The following is a 21389-nucleotide window of genomic DNA, read 5'->3' on the forward strand; positions in this document are numbered from 1 at the left end:
CCTCCAGAATAAGTGCATTCAGAAATTGCCTTACCCGCAATTTCATCAAGGGTTCTACTCACAATACTTTCTTATTCCCAAGAAGTCAGGAGGACTACATCCCATCTTGGACCTACGTTCACTCAACAAACACCTTCACAAGGATAAGTTCAAAATGGCTTCTCTCAACTCCATTCTTCTGTTCCTATGACCCAAAGATCGGATGTGTTCACTGGATTTGAAGGATGCATATGCTCACATACCAATGCATCCCAACTCCTGGTGTTACCTCTGTTTCCAGATGGACAACCAGCACTTCCAGTACAAGGTTCTCCCATTCAGCCTTTCCTCTGCCCCCAGAGTCTTCACCAAATGTCTGGCAGTAGTGGTGGCACATCTCCGTCGTCAGGGGGTGCAAATATTTCCTTATCTGGACGACTGGCTTATAGTCGCACCCAATTAGACTCTCCTACAAGACAATCTGCTTCGAACTATTTCTAGCCTAGACAATCTAGGTCTCTTAACTACGAAAAGTCAAAAATAGAGCCAACTCAAACCATACAATTCATCGGAGCTTACATCGACACAATTCAAGACAAGACCTTCCTACCACACCCACGAGCATTAGCTCTCTCCACACTATCTTCAGTTCTACTTCACAGTACGACTATTCCAGCCCGCCAAATCCTAACCATTCTAGGACACATGGCAGCATCCATCTACATAGTCCCACATACGAGTCTACACGTGTCGCCTACAACGGGGTCTAAAAAACCAATGGACAATTTCTCCATCCATTGTCGACTCCCATCTCCTTAACCAACAGCATGAAGAAAGACCTGCAATGGTGGCTACTCCCATTGACAATACTAGCGGGTTCACCTCTATGACCCCTTCGACATCAGATAATAATCACCAAAGTCGCATCTCCCAAGGGATGGGGAGCCCACCTAGACCAGCTACAAACACAGGGTCTATGGTCCACATATGAACGCACACTATACATAAATCTTCTGGAACTCAGAGAAGTCAAAAATGCCCTTCGAGCCTTCGAAAACTCCCTACAAGGAAAAACAGTGATGATTCACACAGACAACCAAGTTACAATGTTCTACATAAACAAAGGAGGGTCCGGTTCTTGGAACCTCTGCAAGGAAGCAGTACAGATACTGGAGAGGGCTCACCACAGATCCATCTCTCTCCAAGCAACTTATTTGCAATTCCAGAGCAGACAAACTCAGCAGGATATTTCACCCCCACAAACAGGAACTACAGCAAGAGGTTGCACACCACCTATTCTCCATTTGGGGCCAGCCTTCCTTCCATCAACCTCTTCGTGACCGAAAGCAACAGGAAAGTGGAGAGCTTACTCAAGACTAGCTCCAGATGTTTTCCTCATAAGTTGGTCTCACAATCTACTATATCCGTTCCCTCCGATACCACTCATCTCTCACACGATCCAGAGATGCCTCGAAGATCAGGCAGATCGGATCCTCATCGCGCCAAGACAACCATGGTACAGCTACCTCATACAGCTATCAATACACAATCCAATTCCCCTGGGCAACAGCCCTCAACTTCTTACCCAAGACAGTGGATCACTACTGCATCCTCTTCACTCCTCCCTACACCTCACAGCATGGAGACTGAAAGGCTCATATACTGGAACTTAAACATTTCTCCTTCTCTTCAAGACATACTACGGTCCTCGAGAAAACCTTCGACCACAATCAACTACCAAAGAAAGTGGTCATGCTACACTTCCTGGTGCTCAACGATGGGCATGGACCCACTTACCTGCCCACCAGAACGCCTTCTGTCCTACCTTCATCTTCTCTACAGTGAAGGCCTCGCCACGGCCTCACTCCAAGTACACTTAAGTACTATAGCAGCTTGTCACGATCCCTTAAACAGAGAAGCCATATCATGTCATTCTCTCGTATCCAGATTCATGAAGGAAGTATTACACTTACGTCCACCACTAAAGAAACCACTGGTGCCGTGGGATATTAATATAATCCTCGAATAACTGATGCTACCACCATCTCAACCATTAGATACTTGTCACCTACGATACCTCTCATGGAAGGTACTCTACACCTGACTGCTCTAACATCAGCTAGACAGGTTAGTGAGCTTCAAGCCTTAGTTCACTACCCTCCTTATCTTCAATTTCACCATGACAAAGTGACATTACGCACTCACCCCAATTTTCTACCAAAGGTGATTTCTAGTTTTCATATTAACCAAACCATCACCTTACCCACCTTCCATCCTAAACCTCATGCAAATGACAATGAGCGGAAGCTTCATGACTGTAAGTGTGCACTTGCCTACTACAAAAAGCGTACCCATTCACCCAACAGACCCTCACAACTATTCCTTTCTTTCAACCCAAACGCACCAGGATGTCCAATGACGAAAAGCAGCTATCTGCGACTCCAAAAGCACATCAAGTGCGTGCGATGGCTGCTTCAGTTGCCCACCTCCATAAAGTGCCTCTCATCAACATCTGTAAAGCGACAACGTGGTCATCACTGCATACTTTCACATCCCATTACTGTTTGGACAAATAAACTGTTGATGATGCACTCATGGGGTGGACTATCCTGCAGAAGAGCACGTTCCTCACATAAAATGCCTTCATAGAAACTGTCCACCAATACTCCCGTATTGAGCAAAATAAACAAACTATGCTCATATCAAAATGCTCAATACGTCAGCTGGGGACGCCCATATAGCATGGCTAATTCAGCTGCTTATCTATGTGAAAAAAGCAAGTTTGCATACCGTAAACGGTGTTTTCCTTAGATAGCAGATGAATTAGCCATGCTGACCCACCTGCCTCCTCGGACAGTTCTGACATGGCATACTACTTTCTTTGGTACAGACTGAGGAGCCTCAGGCAAAAGTGGGAAGATACAAGAGGGAGCACCTAGCTGAAAAACTTTACCAGACTTAGAGAGCTCCACCACCTAGTGGCACGGAAGATGTACCCAGACAGCATGGCTAATTCATCTGCTATCTACGGAAAACTCAGTTTACGGTAAGAAAACTTGCTTTTCTAGGAATTCTACTATACCAGTCCAGTCCAGTTGAAAAAGGTGGGTTATGTCCCCCGTCCCCCCCACCAGCATATGGAGGCAGAGCACACCCCACTATGAATAGGTGGTACAGCACAGAGAAACCCCAGTATTTTCTACTGCCAGCAAATGGTAGGACTCACTGGTGGTGCAGCAGGATTTCCAGGACAGCTTTTGTGCTGTTAAGGGCCAGGCTACTTGTTTTGCCCAAGACAGGAAGCCTGACTTGGAGGTTCCCAGTCCCAGAGGGAACTAGATAGAGGCAGGGGGTGGTTTTTATGGACCAAAATTATTTTTAAAAAAGCCTTGGTCAGCTTGTGTTTGGTGTGAAGAGCCTCCCCCCCATTGCTATTTTCAGACTTACCTCCAAGATATCTGGAAACAAAAAATGGAAGGCAGCTGCAGAAAGGCCTTTGATTGAGCAGCAGTTCCCATGCAAGGCATTCCAGAGGGAGCTTAGGGGAGGAGGGTTGGGCCATTTTGCTTACCATCATGTGAGTTTAGATGTATGAGAGGGATGAACTGTTTATTTTGGTGGCAGAGCAGTCACTGTTAAAGCACATTAAGAGGCAGGCGCAGAAGGGCCTTCATATGCAGCCTGTGTTAGGGCCAGGGAAGTCCTGGAGGAGCGTTCCCAGGCTTCCAGGGCCCTTAGTGCATCTCTTCTGTTGGGGGAAGGTTGCCACTTAGGATCTGTGGTTACAGCAGAATACTGAGGAGACCCCAGCACTCCAGGCTTGGCAGGAGCATCAGCCATTTTGGTTTAACTTCCTGCAGATTGTCATGCTCAGTATCAGCCTTGCTTAGGGGAACCCTGGTGTTTGAACTAGCTGAAAGGTAACAAAACAGGCCTCATTTGTGTCATCTTTCCAAAGAGGGAGAGGTTTCCCCTGATATTTTTCCATCAGGCTTTCTGTTCTATAGGAAAAGCACAAGACCTGTGGGTCTGACTATCTGCTAGTAGGGGACAAATAACCCATGTGGACAGACTGATCTGGTTGGACAATGAGGAAAAAAGGTTTACGAGATGGCTGTGTTTGTGTGCCCCCTATGACTAACTTTTCTGTTTAGCATCCTGATGAAGAATACTTTTGGGGGGGGTGGGGGGGGGGGGTGGAGAAGAGATTATTCTAACCAGATGTGCACAAGTAGGCTGGATTACTTCTGGGTGCAACTTTTGTTCCTTTATATAGTTCTAAGGTCAGAGGAGACAGGATTCAAAAGAAGTACTCAGAAAAAATGAAATTTTTAAAGAAAGATAAAAGAAATCTTAACTTATCTAGGAGCATCTTGGCATGCTGCCACTTAATCTAGTTAGGTACAGCAGTATGGAACTTTTTAAAAAAAAATCAATTTATTTAGTATTTAAGAATTTTTACAAAATAAGTCATCTAGCAAAAAAATTTTTTTTAAGTCCATGCAAGATTATCTTTGCCAGTTCTTCAGCACTTTAGAAGTTTACATGGTTTCTGACAGCATTGATTTGTTTTACCATTTGCTGAATGTGTTCACCCCTATAGAAGTAAAAAAACAAAACAAAACTCAGGTTAACTGCTATGTGATGAGACCAAAACTACAGTAAGTAGGTTGGGGGTGAGGCAGGGAAATGAGAGAGAATAATAGCACATTATTATTAGTATTAGATCAGGGCTTCCCAAACCTATCCTAGGGACCCCACAGCCAGTCGAGTTTTCAGGATATCCAGACTATATGCGAATTTATCTCCTGCATATTCAGGATCCCCAGGACAGGACTGGGAAGCCCTGTATTACATTACAACATTGTTCCCCAAGTGGGTCATTAAGCACCCACTGTATGTTAATAGCTAAAGCCCTTTCACAGACCATTTATAGTCCTTAAAGATGTTCTGGAAAGAGAACTTAAAATTCTCCACCTCCTCCCTAGTACATTTAAAAGTCATTGCTTTGCAAATTTTAGTATTACTTCTCTAGGGATAGAGTTCCTGAGCATCTAAAATTATTGAACACAATTTTAACATTCAGGCCGATTCAGTAAGCTCTGCAGGAAAACGGGCGCTCAGTGTTGATCGCCCGCTCTCCCAGTGTGCACCCAGCCACCTCTCCTGGGCGCGTGATCCTGTATTTAAATAAGGGGTCATACTAAAAGGAGGCTCTAGGGATGATTATGCGCCCCTAGTACCTCCTTGGCCCAGGAGAGGTGGTTGTCAGGGGGATCAGAAAACAGACGCTCATTTTACGAGCGTCTGCCAGGTGAGCATCCATTTTCCTAACCTGACCAGCCAGCAATTTTTTTCCATGTTTTAAAATGTTTAATTTTTATTTATTTATTTACATTTTTGGTTCCTCCGACTTAATATCACTTTTTCGGGCTGCTTAACAATTAACAAGAGTGAGAGCGAGTGAGTGCAGCTCACATATCTGAACTTTTTATACCACTGTAAGAGGAGGCATTATGAACTTGGGGTGAACTTTGGGTGGCAAGTTGGGTTTGGGGGGGGGGGGGGGGAGGGTCTCTTCCTCAGTCCAACGTCCCTGGGCCATCAGTTCCTAACAGTGAGTTCCCCAGCCCCGGAGCCTCATGTCTTTTGCAAGGACCAGCCAGTTTGGAGAGGTAAGGGGTACACCCCTGCTCAGATGAACTTCTTGTAGCCACCACTGGAGCCAAGAGCATATGCCCATCAGTAAGTGGAGACGAATCGAATATTCCAACGTGAAGAGTAATGAGCGCTGAAGTGGTAACAAGTGTGCCCTCACCCATGGCACTACTTCTAGGGATGCCGCCATTAAACTAAGAACTTGGAGATAGCTCCACACAGTCAGGTATATCGTGCTCATCCACTGACACTTGAGACATCAACTTTCTTATTCATGTGGTCAGAAGGAAGATCTTGCACTGCTTGATGTTGAACCAGACTCCCAGATATTCCAAGGACTGGGAAGCCTTGAGTCTGCTTTTGTCCAGGTTGATGACCCAATTAAGTTCCTGAAGCAAGAAGTTCACCCTGTTTGTCACCCAGAAACTCTCTTCCAAGGACTTGACCCGGATCAACCAGTTGTCCAAGTACGGGTGCACCAAGGTTCCCTATTTTCTCAATGCCGCCACTATGGCTATCATAACCTTGGAAAATTTCTGGGGGTTGTGGCTAGCCGAATGGGCAGTATCCGGAACTGATAATGGCGACCCAGTACAGCAAAGCATAGGAAACATTGGTATTCTTGACAGATTGGAATATGCAGGTAGGCCTCTGATAGATCATGGGAGGTTAAGAACTCTCCCGATTGTACGGCCATTATCTCGGAGTGTAGGGTTTCCATGCAGAAATGATTCACTCGTAGATGTCTGTTGAAGCTCTTGAGGATCAGGATGGGGCGAAAGGAGCCTTCCTTCTTGGGTACAATGAAATAGATGGAATAATGCCCCGTATTTTCCTGGGACGCAGGTACTGGGATTATAGCCCTCATCCTGAGGAGTCTTAAAAGAGTAGTCTCCACTACCTGCTTCTTGTGCTGGGAGTAGCAAGGAGACATCATGTCTCGAAGAGTGCTGTGAAATTCCAGTGCATATCCTTCTCGTATGACCTTGAGTACCCATTTGTCCGAAGTGAGCTCAACCCACCTCTGGAAGAAGAGGGACAGTCAACTCCCTATCTTCTCGTTCCGAGGGTGGGTCGGCAAAATTTCATTGGGGAGTTCAGGATGAACCTGAACCCAAGCCTGCCCATCTCTTGGGCTGTCGACTATGAAAGGACTGAGACCCCAGAAATGTCGAGTTTCAGTAGGGGCGAAAGTGTTGGGAGCCCCTGGATTGACTCCTCATAGGCGAGGGGCGCTATAACTTCTTTTATCTTCTGGTAGCCGGGGAACTGGAACTGGAGATTCACCCCATTTACTGGCCAGCTTTTCCAATTCACTTCCAAAAAGGAGTGATACTTTAAAGGCATCTTTGTAAGATTTGCCTTGGAGGTTGTGTCTGCTAACCACTTTCGCAGCCACAGCTGTTTTCTGGCCGACACCACTGAGGCCACTCCAATGGCCAAAGTACAGACTAGATCCAAGCCCGCGTCAGCTAAAATGTGGCAGTGGGTTCCATAACCAACCTTGAATTTACCCCGAATCATCTATCTCCTAAGAAAGGAGTAGGCATGAATGAGCTACCAGGGCACAACAAGAAGCAATCTGTAAGGTCATTGCTACAGTATCAAAGGCCTGTATAAGGATGGACTCCATCCGTTTATCGTGCATATCCTTTAAGGCTGCTCTTCCCTCCACTGGGATAGTTGTTCGCTTAGAGATGGCACAGACCAGCACATCCACTTTCTCCCTGCCGGATCCAGTGGCTATAAAGCTTTTAACACTCGTCCCCCTTTGAAGCTTGCTTCTGGGGCATCCCATTCCAGGTCAATCAATTCCTGGATGGCATCCAGTACTGGAAAGTAGCAAGAGGCTTTCCGTAGGGAAATCAAAATGGGATTCTTCTTTTGTTCCATCAGTCCACCCCAGCAACTCGCAGCATCTTCAGGGTCTGGGAACCCAGGGCCAGCAATGTGTGTCTATGGAAAAACTGTAACGTGGTCAGATACAGTTCTAAACCTGGGGGAATTTTCCCATCTTCCAAGGAATCCGTATTCTCCTCTTTCTCTGTGCCATCCGGGTCCCTGCCAGAGATATCCCTGCTGAGGCGAGGCATGCCTCTAGGTCTGCCGATAGGACTGGGAGAGAGAGGGCTTACCGGCTGAGGTTTTCTCTAGACAGGGGTAAGTGAGGTAGCAGACTGCGCCTGTACGAAGGCTTGAAGGCCCTGGAAAAATTCCACCCAAGAGAAGGCAGCCAAGTCCATGCCTAGCCCAGAAGGTAGTGGGGTAGGTGCCGCTGACGTTCCCTCTCCCATGGATGACCCAGTCCCGGGGGTGCTCAGATCCGGGGAACTTTCAGTTAAGGCTGTGGCTAACCCAACCTCTGAATGGGAGGAGCTGGGCTTAGCAAAGTCCAGGGAGGCCAATTCTCCCTGGGCTTCCTCACAGTGCTGACATAAGTTGTAATCTACGTCAGACTGTGAAGTTCTAATATGACAAGCAGCGCAGAGAGAAAGGCGCTTATGTTTCTTGGCTGCTGGAGCCAGTGGTGGCAGTAACTGTGTGTTCTGTCGGCTCATGCTTAAAACGTATGCGCATAGATTATAGGCACCTCGGCGAGGCACACACACAGCCCGTGCGCCCGGCTTTAGCTGTATTCTGCACTTAGTAGGTTGTGCGCATATGTACACGCTTGACACGCTTGCAGTGCACGCGCAGAGCCAACGCACTGCACGTACTGATGTTCTATGGAGGACAATATGGCACGTACAAAGACGTGTGCAAAATAGCATCGACACGGCCTACGACGCGGTAGGCTGACCAAGCCTAAAGCAGAGGCTGGCCCACCGGGGGGGGGCAACTTAACTGATGCGGAAGCCCACTTCCCCTTACCCCAAATGGGTTCGAGAACGACGTTGGTGCAGCACGCTGAGCAAGGAGACCACAGGAAGTCTTACCAAAACCCCTCCAAATATCTCTGAATTGGGAAGAAAATCTTTTCTTTCTTTTTTTTTTTTAAACTTACCTGGGCTCAGCGCTTATCGGCTGAGTACAGAGACTGTCTCGGGCTGCGGGGGGAGAGGGCTTTGGCAGTCACCACTGCGCTCAGCTTCCTGCACTCATTGTCTTTCAGCTGCTTAAGCAGCAAAGTCCACACCAGGAACCAGCTACCGGACCAAGGCACACCTCTCTGAGGAATCTCGGAAATCACCTCAGGAATTCTTAACTGGGGGAGGGACCTTTAGGTATCACTGCAGGAGAGCGGGGCTCAATTTTCTTTCTCCAATTTAAATGTAGACTTTCTCCTTCCAAAAAGTAGAGCAATCCCCATAGGTAGAGGTACGTCCACCATTTCTAGAGATGGAGAAATACTCAAGGGCTGAGGTCACTGCAGGGTGTATCTAGGATGACATAAGCTTTGAAATTTGACTCCATCTCCATCTGCTGGCAGGAGAGCATAACCCATTGGTCCTGAGGCCATCTGGCTACACGCTAGGAAATCCAGAATCCTGGCTGCTGGCATACCAATTCTCCAAAAATAAACTCCCCACAGCCGCACAGAAGCAGAGTGAAATTCTTTCTGGCTTCAGAAGTGTACCCACTATGGCTTGACAATTTTTTTTTTTTTTTTTAACTAAATATGCCCCAGCAAGAGCCAAGCTGCAATAAAAACCTGATCTGGATTTTTGTGTAGAAAACGGATCGACCCGCTGTGAATTTCAGGCTGCCTGAATCAGCAGGGAAGAGTTCTACTCCAGATATTTCCTTATTCCAAAAAAGACCGGTGGCCTCCAGCCTAATTCTGGACCTCTGTGCCTTGAATACATTTCTTCACAAGGAATGGTTCAGGATGGTATCCCTGGGCACCATGCTTCCTCTACTTCAACAAGGGGATTGGGCTCTGCTCTCTGGACCTTCAAGACGCAGATGCCCATATTGCGATCTCCCCTCCTCATCACAAATATCTGCGATTTGTGGTGGGCCGCAGTCACTATCAATACAAGGTACTACCATCTGGCCTAGCCTCGGCGCCTTGAGCCTTTATGAAGTGCCTGGCAGTCGTGACTGCGCAGTTACACAGCAGAGGCGTATATGTTTTTCCATACCTGGACGACTGGCTCATAAAAAGCCAGACAAAACAAGGAGCCCTCGACTCTCTCTGTCTCACCATAACACTTCTAAACTCATTGGGATTTCTAATAAATTACCCCAAATCCCAATTAACACCGTCTCATCTTCTCTCCTTTATAAGAGCAGATCTAGACATGAGACTGTCCAGAGCATTCTTACCCAACGACCGTGCGATTACGCTGTCCAACCTTGCCAACTTTATCCACAGTCGAAAAAGAGCCTCAGCTGGCCAGCTACTCAGGTTCCTCGGGAACATGGCATCAACTGTGCATGTCACCCCTATGGCACGTCTTGCCATGAGTGTGACCCAATGGACTCTGAAATCCCAGCCGCTGTCGTCCATGGTACACCTACCTAGCCAGCTTCGTCTGTCCCTTGCCTGGTGGACATACAAAGCCAACTTACAAGCGAGTCTTCCTTTCCAGCAACCGGCTCCTCAGATGACCTTAACTACAGACGTCCAAGGCCTTCAAACTCAAGGGACTTGGACAAAAGCCGAAGCGACCCATCAAATCAACTTTCTGGAGCTTCGAGCAATGTGATACGCCCTTTATGCATTTCAGGATTATCTCTCCAACAACGTTGTCCTGATTCATATAGACAACCAGGTTGCAATGTGGTACCTGAACAAACAGGGGGGCACGGGCTCTTATCTGCTTTGCCAGGAGGTGGCACAGATTTTGGCCTGGGCCCTGTCGCATTCCATTCTTCTGTGAGCCACTTATCTAGCAGGCACACAGAATGCACTGGCGGACTGCCTCAGCCGACGTTTCCAGCTCCACGAATGGTCTCTGGATCCCTCGGTTACGAGCAGAATCTTCCACCGGTGGGGTCATCCGACCATCAACCTCTTTGTGTCCAGTCAGAACCACAAAGTGGAAAGCTTCTGCTCCCTGCACAGGGACCAGCATGCACCAGCCGGGGATGCCTTCGCCCGTCCCTGGAACAAAGTCCTGCTTTATGCGTATCCTCAGATTCCGCTAATAAGCAACACTCTCGTGAAGCTACAACAGGACCGGGGCTTAATGATTCTCATAGCCCCGTCCTGGCTGCACCAAATTTGGTTTCCCATACTTTGCCTGGATGTTGAAAGGCTGATACTACAACCTGGATGTTGAAAGGCTGATACTACAACCACACTGGATGTTGAAAGGCTGATACTACAACCACTCAACCTTTCAAGTGACGTATCTCAAGTCCTAGTAGCTTTATGGAAGCCTTCCATGCGGAAATCCTACCGCTCTAAATGTAAGAGATTTACCTTGTGGTGCACACAAAAGGGCTTGGATCCTTTTTCTTGCCCCACATAGTCTGTTGGATTATCTCTGGCACCTCTTGGAATCTGGCCTCCAGGCGTCATCTATCCGAGTGCACCTTAGTGCCATCTCTGCTTACCCCTGGTGAGTCGATTCATGAGAGGCTTAGTACAGCTTAAGCCTCCTCTTCGGCCACCGGTCGTGGCATGAGACCTCAATGTGGTACTTGCACGGCTCATGCACACTCCTTTTGAGCCCTTGCACTCATGCGAACTCAGATACCTTACATGGAAAGTTCTTTTCCTAGTAGCCATCACATCTGCTTGCAGAGTGAGTGAGTTACAGGCCCTTGTGACTTTCTCACCCTAGACAAGGTTCCTCCATGACGGGTGGTTCTCCGCACTCACCCTAAATTCCTTCCTAAGGTGGTAACTGATTTCCATTTAAATCAGTCCATAGTCTTGCCCACTTTCTTTCCAAGACCTCACACTCACCCAGGTGAGCGAGCTCTCCACAGCGTGCTCTTGTGTTTTACTTAGACTGCACTACAGCCCACAGGAAGTCCACCCAACTCTTTGTCTCTTTTGATAAGAACAAACTTGGGAATGCGGTGGGCAAGAAAACACTGTCAAACTGGTTGGCAGACTGCATCGCATTCTTTTACCAGCAAGCAGGCCTTCCACTACAGGGACGAGTGAAGGCACACTCAGTCAGAGCAATGGCAACGTCAGTAGCACACTACCGTTCAGTACCGATTGCTGACATCTGCAGGGCTGCGACATAGAGCTCTCTCCACACCTTCGCAGCTCACTACTGCCTGGACAAGGCTGGGCGACAGGATTCCGTCTTTGGCCAGTCTGTCCTAAGAAATTTGTTTCCAGTGTAGGAACCCAACTCGTCCTACCTCGACCCGTTGTGAATTTCAAGGCTGCCTCATCCTTGCCAACAGCCCCCTAGTTGTTGTGCCTATTGCACATGTTGGGTGCTGCTTGGCCTCATAAGTATGACTCAGCCTTTAGCTTGCTATTCACCCATATGTGAGGACTACCATCCTGCTGGTCCTGGGAGAAAGAAGAGTTGCTTACCTGTAACAGGTGTTCTCCCAGGACAGCAGGATGTTAGTCCTCACGAAACCCACCCGCCACCCCACGGAGTTGGGTTCGCTTACATTTTTTTATTTTAATTTTTCGCTCGTACTTGTGCCTCAAACGAGACTGAAGGAGGACCCCTGGTGGCTGCAGGGTTAGTGGCATGCTGGGCATGCTGGGCATGCCAGTCAAAGTTCTAGAAACTTTGAGAAAAGTGTTCCGTGATAGGGCTCCATTGATTTCACCCATATGCGAGGACTAACATCCTGCTGTCCTGGGAGAATGAGTCAATCAGCTTTTAAAAAAAAAAAAAAGTAATGAATCAACTGAAGGGCTGTCCAAACGTTTGCACATACCATATTCATTTTGTTTTCAGTCTGTTAAAATCAGTAAATTGTACATTAAAAATTGATATGTTTAACTTTTACCATGAAGAGGTTGTGTCAGCTTCGTGATAGATTCAGTGAAACATACAATTTGACTACATTTTTGCACACAACTTTTAAGTATATCTTGTGCAGCCAAAATAAGCTTCCCTGGGCCCATGCTAGAGAACGCATTTGCAGTAATTTACTTACTCCTCTTTCAGAACTGCTTGGATGCATTTCCTCTGGTGGGCACTGAGGGCGATGCTTGCTTTTGGTGGACTCGTTCCCTTCTCCATCCGCTTCTGCTGATAATCCATCTTTAGCTTGACCTACATGGGCATATTACCAAAAAGACGCAATGCTGGAATTTCCAGATTAAAAGCCTAGAAATACTTCTGATGGAACAGGATCTGATCTGTTTTTGTGTTACTCTATTTTTATCTTTTTTCATTTTATTTTATTTCAGGGAACTTTAATGTCTTTTTTTTTATTATTTCCATATGATCATTTTATTATGTATGTTGGTTGTAAACTGCATAGGGCTTAAACATAACCATCATGCATGGGTGAACAACCTTTACTGAGCAACTGCTGCAGCCCAAGGCAGCAGTGACATGACTATATTGTGCTTCCTGGATGGCACAGGGAAAGCTGCATGGAGTGGCAGCTGCAACCTTAAGAACATAAGAAATTGCCATACTGGGTCAGACCAAGGGCTCATCAAGCCCAGCATCCTGTTTCCAACAGTGGCCAATCCAGGCCATAAGAACCTGGCAATTACCCAAATTACTCCAGTCCTGTCGTCTCTTAAAAGAGACGACAGGACTGGAGGTTTGGTTCCATGTGGAAATTTGATCTACTTTGGGTTCATGCACATAGAATCGCTACTGGGCACACTAGATGGGCCTTTTGGTTTTTATCTGCCATCATTTACCATGAGTTTTACACGATGTCATAAGTGACCAAGCCAAACAGATCCAGGGAGCTTTAAAACAGCTGGTTTCCGGTTCTGTATAAAGAAACGACTTTCAATTCTGAGGCTCTAAAGGTTTTAAAACCTTAACAAGGCAAATAACCTGCTGTTTTCATCTGTTAAATCAGATAACCCTGTACATAGTTATTTATCTACTTACCAGCTTTCATTTTGTCATATTTATAAAGTTCTCTTTATTGTATTTATAAAGTTCTCTGTAAAGCTTGTTAAGCTATGTTCATGTTGAATGTAAACCGATGTGATACTCCCAATGAATGTTGGTATATAAAAGTACTAAATAAATTGCTGCTTGTCTCCCCCCCCCCCCACATACTTCAAAGTTTCAGGCAAAAAGATCTTTCTATAGCTGAAACAGAAGGAGTTTGAATTTCTTTTTTCAGCATTTCTGACAGTTCTCTGGTTGATCCTATGGCATGGAGCACTGCACTCGGCAAAGCTTTAATATATGTTTTTATTCACTATATTGACTTGAAATTTTTCATTAAAATAAATAGACATTCACGGCAAGAACCATTAATAGTGTTTTAGGTTATTTTTGTTGCTTCTCAAGAACTGGAAAAACCATCCCAGCACCTGCCTCTTCCAACTGCGCAATGAAATAGAATGCCCTGACTCTGCCCAAAGCTGCGGGAACAGCAAAAACAAAAACAAGAGCCAAAAGCGTGGCTTCTCCTGCCAGGTTTGGCCGGAGCAGAACCCTGGCTCACCTGTTTGATTGCGTTGCCCAGACGCTGCAGCTGTTCATCGATGGCCTGCAGTTCTTTCTTCATATCTCTCTCGCTGTCAGACAGAACTGGGATCTGAGAGTGGAAACTGCGCAGCACTTTTTTAATCCTTTAAAAAGCACATTAAGTTCTGAATTTTACTCAGTCCAGTTCACGTTTCCCTCACTAAGTGGTCTCCATCAGCTATCCAGCAGTTCAAGGACCACAAAGGTGAATGTGATTAACAGATACCGTGGGGGGGGGGGGGGGTGTTCTTTCCTGAATGATAAACTGTTTTCTGTACCGCAGCCAATGCCCTGCTTTAGACCTGAAGAACAGCTGGGTCAGTCAGTACAGGTTATCAGAGGAATGCTAAGGAAAATTAAAAGGCTTCAAAAATAGGTATTCTTGTGTGCCTACAATGAGTAATATAAATTATTCCTCTCAGTAACTTTCTCACATAAGACAACAGGACCTACAATCTGAGTAGGGCTACTTACTCCCCAACCAGCTCTGCATGCTAAGCTTAGGAAAACAAAGAAATACCCAATGCACATGTACCTGTTCATAATATCTTCTTGTTTCTCCTTAGCCTCTTCATACTTATCCGCCAAGCGCTCTGCCATTTCCCTCAGGCTTTTTCTGAAGATGAAGGAGGCGCATTCAGTCACGTATAACTACCCCTTATTCTAAAGCCCTGATACTTAGAATGGGATCTTTGCTTAATTTCCTCTTCAGCAGTAGAATGAGTGAAAGGAAAATTGGTTCTTACCTGCTAATTTTCGTTCCTGTAGTACCAAGGATCAGTCTAGACCGCTGGGTTGTCTCCCCCTTCCAGCAGATGGAGTCAGAGAAAAAAACTGAAAGGCACCCTCTTAACTTGGTGTGCACCTGTGATCCCTCAGTACTATCCATACCATAGCAGAATGAATAGAGTACGAAAAACCCCAAACGTAAGAACCAATCGCTACATCAATTTGCTCAACAAATAACCGCATAACTTATGTACAAGGAAGGACACTTCCCTATGCAATGCGAATGACTATCACTGTAAAGTATTCTGCAGTGTGAAAACAATAAGACATAACGGACTCTCCATCCTCCAAGGGCGGGCATCTGGACTGATCATTGGTACTACAGGAACGAAAATTAGCAGGTAAAAACCAATTTTCCTTTCCCTGTACGTACCAGGATCAGTCCAGACCGATGGGATGTACCCAAGCTGCCCTAAATGGGGTGGGACCTGGAGAGTCCCGCTCGAAGAACGCGTCTGCCGAAGCAGTCGATTTCCGGATCACGGACGTCCACACGGTAATGCTTAGCAAAGGTATGTAACGATTTCCAAGTGGCCACTCTGTAAATCTCTTGTGGTGAGACAAACTAACTTTCTGCCCAAGATGTTGCCTGAGATCTGGTGGAATGCGCCTTCAAACCGTCCGGTATGGCACGTCCAAGACAGATATATGTGGAAGTAATGGCCTCCTTCAACTACCTAGCAACAGTCGCTTTGGATGCCTTCTGGCCCTTCTTAGGACCACTCCATAAGACAAACAAATGATCTGACAACCGAAAGGCATTGGTCACCTCCAGATAGCGAAGGAGAACCCATCGCACATTCAATTTATGCAAATCGCAATCCTTATGAGAACCACGATCCAAATCTGGGAAAGCAGGCAACTCCACTGTCTGATTTAAATGAAATCCCGACACTACCTTTGGCAGGAAGGAAGGCACAGTCCTGAGAGACACCCCCGAATCCGAAATTCGGAGATACGATTCCCGACATGACAATGCCTGAAGCTCCGACACCCGCCTTACCGAGGTGATCGCCACTAGGAAAACCGCCTTGAGAGTCAGATCTTTCAACGTGGCCCGCTTGAGAGGCTCAAAAAGGGAAGACCACACAAGCCACAGAGAACCAAATTTAAACTCCACGAAGGACATGCCTTCCTAACTGGAGGATTCAAATGCTTAGCTCCCTTCAAAAAAACGGGACACATCCGGATGAGCTGCAAGAGAAATACCGTCAACCTTGCCCCGCAGACACCGTAGGGCCGCAACCTGCACTGAGCGAACTGAACGCCAATCCTTTTTTCAGGCCATCCTGTAAAAAGACCAGAATACGAGCCACGAGGCCCGACACAGGGACAAATTCAACCTGCGGCACCAAGAGTCGAAAACTTTCCAGACTCGAACTTAGGCAAGTGAAGTGGATGACTTGCGTGCCTGCAGGTGGGTAGAGATAACCGAATCAGGATATCCCTTCTTTCTGAACTGTCTCCTCTCATAAGCCAGGTCGCTAGACAAAAGCAATCTGCCCGATCGAAAAATACTGGACCTTGCCGAAGGAGATTCGGTAGATGATTGAGATGCGCTGGACCGTCTACCGCCAAGTTGACCTGATCTGCAAACCACGGCCTTCGTGGCCACTCCGGAGCTAGGAGGATGATAGACCCTGAGTGAGCCTCTATCCGACGCAAGACCTTGCCCTCTAGCGGCCAGGGAGGAAAGACAAAGCAGAATGTTGTGGGGCCACAGTAGGACTAGGGCATCCACCCCTTCCGACCTGTGTTCCCTTCGGCAACTGAAAAACCGAGCCGCCTTTGCATTTCTCTGAGTCGCCATCAAATCCAGGTGAGGAACACCCCAGCGATGAGTGAGAATCTGAAATGCTTCTTCGGACAGCTCCCATTCGCAGGGATCCAGATGCTGGCGACTGAGAAAATCCGCTTGAACGGTGTCGATCCCGGCTATGTGCAAGGCCGCCAGCCGTACCAGATGGCGCTCCACCCAGGCTATGAGCCGGTCGGCCTCCAAGGCCACTAGACTGCTTTTGGTTCCTCCAATTTCGCCCGGATGAGCCAATCGTCTAGGTAGGGGTGAACCAAGATCCCCTCCCGCCTGAGGGCCGAAGCCACCACTACCATCACCTTGGTGAAGACTCGCGGAGCTGTCGCCAAACCGAACGGGAGTGCTTGGAACTGATAATGCTCCCCCAAGACCATGAACCGGAGGAATTTCTGATGACGCTCGCCGATCCCTATGTGAAAATACGCTGTCAGGTCTAAAGAGGCCAAATATTCTTCCGAGTGGTCAGCCGCAATGACTGAGCGGAGAGTCTCCATGCGAAACAGAGGTACCCGAAGAACCCGGTTTACCTTCTTTAGGTCCAAGAGCGGACGAAAGGATCCGTCCTTTTTTGGGACCACAAAATAGATGGAGTACCTGCACTCCTCCGGAGACACCGGCACAATGGCTCTCAAGGACCTACCGGGGAGAAGGCCAGCACACCTTCATTGGGAAGGCTTTCTGCCCGCGGCTCCCTGAGAACCCCCGTCACGGAAGGGCCTGCAGCAGCGAAAGGAACTAGGCCAAGACTGAGATCTCTGAGTTTGTTGTTGGGGGGGGGGGGGGGGGGGGGGGGTAAAGGCGGGAGCTCTAGCCTGCTGAAACCTGCCCTGTCCACGGGGATGCGCCGTACCAAAGGCCTTGGAGTTCCTGGGCTTATCCTCTGTCAACTTGTACACCTTGTTCTCCCCAAGGGACTTGGATAAGGGCTTCCAGCTCATCACTAAACAAGAATTTCCCCTTAAAAGAAGATTGCCTAACTGGGTCTTGGAAGAAACGTCAGTCAACCAGTTTCGAAGCCAGAGGAGCCTCCTAGCCGAAACCGCCGTAGCCATATTGCATGAAGACACTCGCAGAAGATCATATAGGGCAGCCGCGGTGTAAGCTACCGCCGACTCCATTCTGTCCGCCTGCTCCGCCTCTTCCGGAGGCAACTCTTGAGAGGTGAGCAATTGCTGTACCCATCTAAGGGTTGCCCGTTGCATGAGGCTACTGCAGATGGCTGCCCGAATACACAGTGCGGACACCTCAAAGATCCTTTTGAGGAGGACCTCAAGCCTTCTAGCCTGCAAATTTTTAAGAGCAGCCGCCCCCCGCTACAGGAATGGTCGTCTGCTTAGTGACTGCCGAGATAGACACATCTACCTTGAGGATGTCCAAGGACTCATTGGGCAATGGGTAGAGTTTTTCCATCGCCCTCCCCACCCAAAGGATCGCCTTGGGAGATTCCCATTCCCGGGTTACATGCTGCTGCATGAGCATCGGGTGAAAAGGAAAGGTTTTGGGAGGGGCCCGCAGTCCCAATTGGACCGGATCCCCCTTGGTAGGCTCCACACTGGGTTGCGGGGACTCAATGTCCAGTTCAGCCAGGACGTGAGGGATCAAAGGATCCAGCTCTTCTTGCCTAAACAAGCGGAAAACACAGGGATCGTCCCCCTCCACTGGGGTGGACTCGTCAACATCCCCATCCTGATTTACTAAGAGCGGATCCAGTGAGGACCCCGAGGGACCAGGATCCGGAACCACTGCAGAGACATCCGGAGCTACGGCCCGTTTAGCCACCTTTGCGGGTGGGGGGCTCAGGATCCTGCAGCTGCGCCTCAGCCTCCAGAAAAGCTTTATGCATTAATAATATAAATTTTGATGAAAAAGGTAACTGTTCCTTTAAGGGCTCCACTGAGGGGGGACGGGGGGACCGAGCTCGGAGGGGAGGCGGGCCTTGGACCACACCGCCGAACAGGGCTTAAGCTAGGTGGAGAAAGCGGAGAAGGAGGGAACTCCCCTCCCTCTGCAGCAAACTCTACAAGAGAGCATGGACCAAACAAAATGGTTGCCGTTCCCTCACGAGCTGGGAATGGGGCCGCCCGCGATCGAGATCATTGGCTGGACCCCGCGCCAAAATAGCCATGGTACCCTCCCCTGATGGGTCTTGCCCCCTGGGAAAGCAGCGGGCACACACACCATCGCGCGAAAGTCGCGGCTCCGATTCTCCACAAGCCGAGCAGGAAAACCCCCGCGGCATCCTGTCAGCGTCTGAGTCAGCCCGGGGTGAAAAAATATTTAAAAAATGCTGAAATTTGGCCTTCCGGGAACCTGTGACCTGCTCAAGCTCAGCATAGGTCGTGGCACCCGAGGAATGCAACTTCTCGGGGTGCAGGGGGGAGGGACCGGCCCACCGGTTAATCCCCCACTCACCGGATTAGACAGCCACTCCGGTGATCAGGCTATCGGTGCGTCCAGCCCCAGCTGTACCTCTACCAAGGCTGCAGCCACCTTGGGAGGAATAACACTGCTCTCTGCTGACGAAAGATAAAAACTAAAAAAGTCTTTTTTTTTTTTTTTTTTAAACAAACTTGATGTAACCAAAGTTGTTGCAAAGAAGTTTAAAGAAAGTTTAAAGACTCTGGAAAAGAAATACCAGAGAAGAAATAATGTTACAGGATCAGGACCGCAGGTTCTGCCGACCTCCTCTGCTGGAGTCAGAGAAAATACTGAGGGATCACAGGTGCACACCAAGTTAAGAGGGGGGTGCCTTTCAGTTTTTTCTCTGACTCCATCTGCTGGAAGGGAGACACAATCCAGCGGTCTGGACTGATCCTGGTACGTACAGGGAACACAGCCTTTCACAAAGTTTTATGACAAATGCTGGCACAGTACTGGTACAGTCTTGATAGTTCTTCCATTCTCTGTCACACCCTCCCCTCTCTGTTCCTTGGCATTACCTGCATCAAGTTTCATTGGACTGGCATCAGATTTACTGCCAAGCCTAAAGCACAAAGGGTAGCACTGGCACTGGGCCTTGACACCAGGATTTTATTTCTATTTCTTCCAGCTGTTAGTGCATTAATTACCAGGCTGGTACAGTAGTAGGATAGGACTCTGACATTCAGTGCAGACTTTTCTCTTTGAGTCACCAGTTTTCTTCTGCTCCTTTTGGTTTCCAGCTCTTGAATCTAACACCATAAGCCTCCACTTGCAAGTACCTAGGGGTTTTTTTCTGTCCCTATTTACTCACTTAGCCTAGTCAATGCAGTGACATGCCTTGGCAGGGGACTGCACCCCGGAGCTCCCGCCTTAATCCAGCAATTGTGGATCCCAAGTCTGGCTCAGTGCAATCAATTACGTAAACATTGGATTCAAATTTGACAAATGTAAATAGGGGAAGCATGACTTAAAATAAGTGTGACAGGTTTTCTGTATTTATAGGAATCTGTCAAAATTCTTGCGAAAAGTTAAAAATGAATTACATTTTATAGCCCAATAACCAAGCTTGCATTTTAATTATGAAGTTTAACACAAATTTCCACGACCAACATACGTGCCTACCACTACGCAAAATAAAAATAAATAATAAACTCATTCCAAGCCAGCAATTTCTGCAAGTCTCCAGGAAATGAGCCTTCAAATGAGGCCTGTGATTGTACAGTATAACTGAGCACAGTGGGACACTTTCTGCCTACCTCTCCTCTTTGCAGTATTTAAGGTCATCAAGCTGTTTCTCTTTCTGTCCAATTAACAACTTCACCCTGAAGAAAAAAAAAAAGAAAAAACAAGCAAATATGGTCATTTTAGCCCAAGTTTGAAATGCAAATAAAACAAATCCAAAAAAGTCACAGGGTGGGTTTGGAGAACTTCCACCATTATCTGTGCACAGGTATACAGATCTATAAAAGTGCTTTACCGGCGCTGAATCTCCTCTTTGGCCAAGTCCTGTTTGAGAATATATTCTTCTCTGAATATCTGGGTGGCTCTGCTGAGCAGCTGAAGACACTGCTCAGGAGGAGGAGCTGTGTCTTTATCATTTGACCTGGAACATCAAAGTTTAATATTTACAAATACAGGAAATCCCTCTTTGTAACAAGCAGGATAGGAGAAACTGGGGAGAGAAAAGAGGCAAAGAACTGGTTACCAAGAGGGTTTGCAATAGCATTTAGTAAACCTAAAAAGTAGCATCCAAGGACACTTCAGTCCATTTTGATCATATTTATTCAGATTCCCAAAAAGAGCTGCAACTAAAAGAAAAATTGGTTCTGATCTGCTAATTTTCATTCCTGTAATACCAAAGATCAGTCCAGACAAGTGGGTTTTGCCTCCCTTCCAGCAGATGGAAGCAAAGAATGAAAACTTTTCAGGCACTGCTACATAACAGAGAGTGCCACCTGCAGCCCCTCAATATTGACCTGTACCCAAGCCAAGATGTATTCCCAAAACCCTTCTCTCAGGCGAACAGGGAAACCAATAGGGTTGGAAATCCCCAACCATGATCAAAAACTGCCCACATTTTCATTTCATTTATTAACATTTATTGATTGCTTAACGCAACAGGATTGTGGCATACACATACTCTGAAAAGCAAACAACTTGAATCACCAGTTGACCAAAAA

The 21389-nt window shown here is 47.4% G+C and overlaps 1 protein-coding gene across 3 annotated transcripts in view; it reads right to left on the reverse strand.

The window, feature by feature from the left end:
* Positions 1-4393: 4393 nt before the first annotated feature.
* Positions 4394-21389, reverse strand: part of NUP88 (nucleoporin 88) — a 59654-nt gene continuing 42658 nt past the window's right edge. For all 3 annotated transcript variants that reach the window (XM_029612018.1, XM_029612017.1, XM_029612016.1), the window contains exons 12-17: positions 20687-20812; positions 20466-20531; positions 14719-14799; positions 14161-14287; positions 12670-12788; positions 4394-4576 (exon numbers count right to left, since the gene is read on the reverse strand). In XM_029612018.1, coding sequence (XP_029467878.1) covers positions 4513-4576; positions 12670-12788; positions 14161-14287; positions 14719-14799; positions 20466-20531; positions 20687-20812 — 583 coding nt within the window. In that variant the 3' untranslated portion in view covers positions 4394-4512. The remainder of the gene's footprint in view (positions 4577-12669; positions 12789-14160; positions 14288-14718; positions 14800-20465; positions 20532-20686; positions 20813-21389) is intronic.

This window comes from Rhinatrema bivittatum, chromosome 8 (assembly GCF_901001135.1).
Source record: "Rhinatrema bivittatum chromosome 8, aRhiBiv1.1, whole genome shotgun sequence".
Taxonomy (NCBI): Eukaryota; Metazoa; Chordata; class Amphibia; order Gymnophiona; family Rhinatrematidae; genus Rhinatrema; species Rhinatrema bivittatum.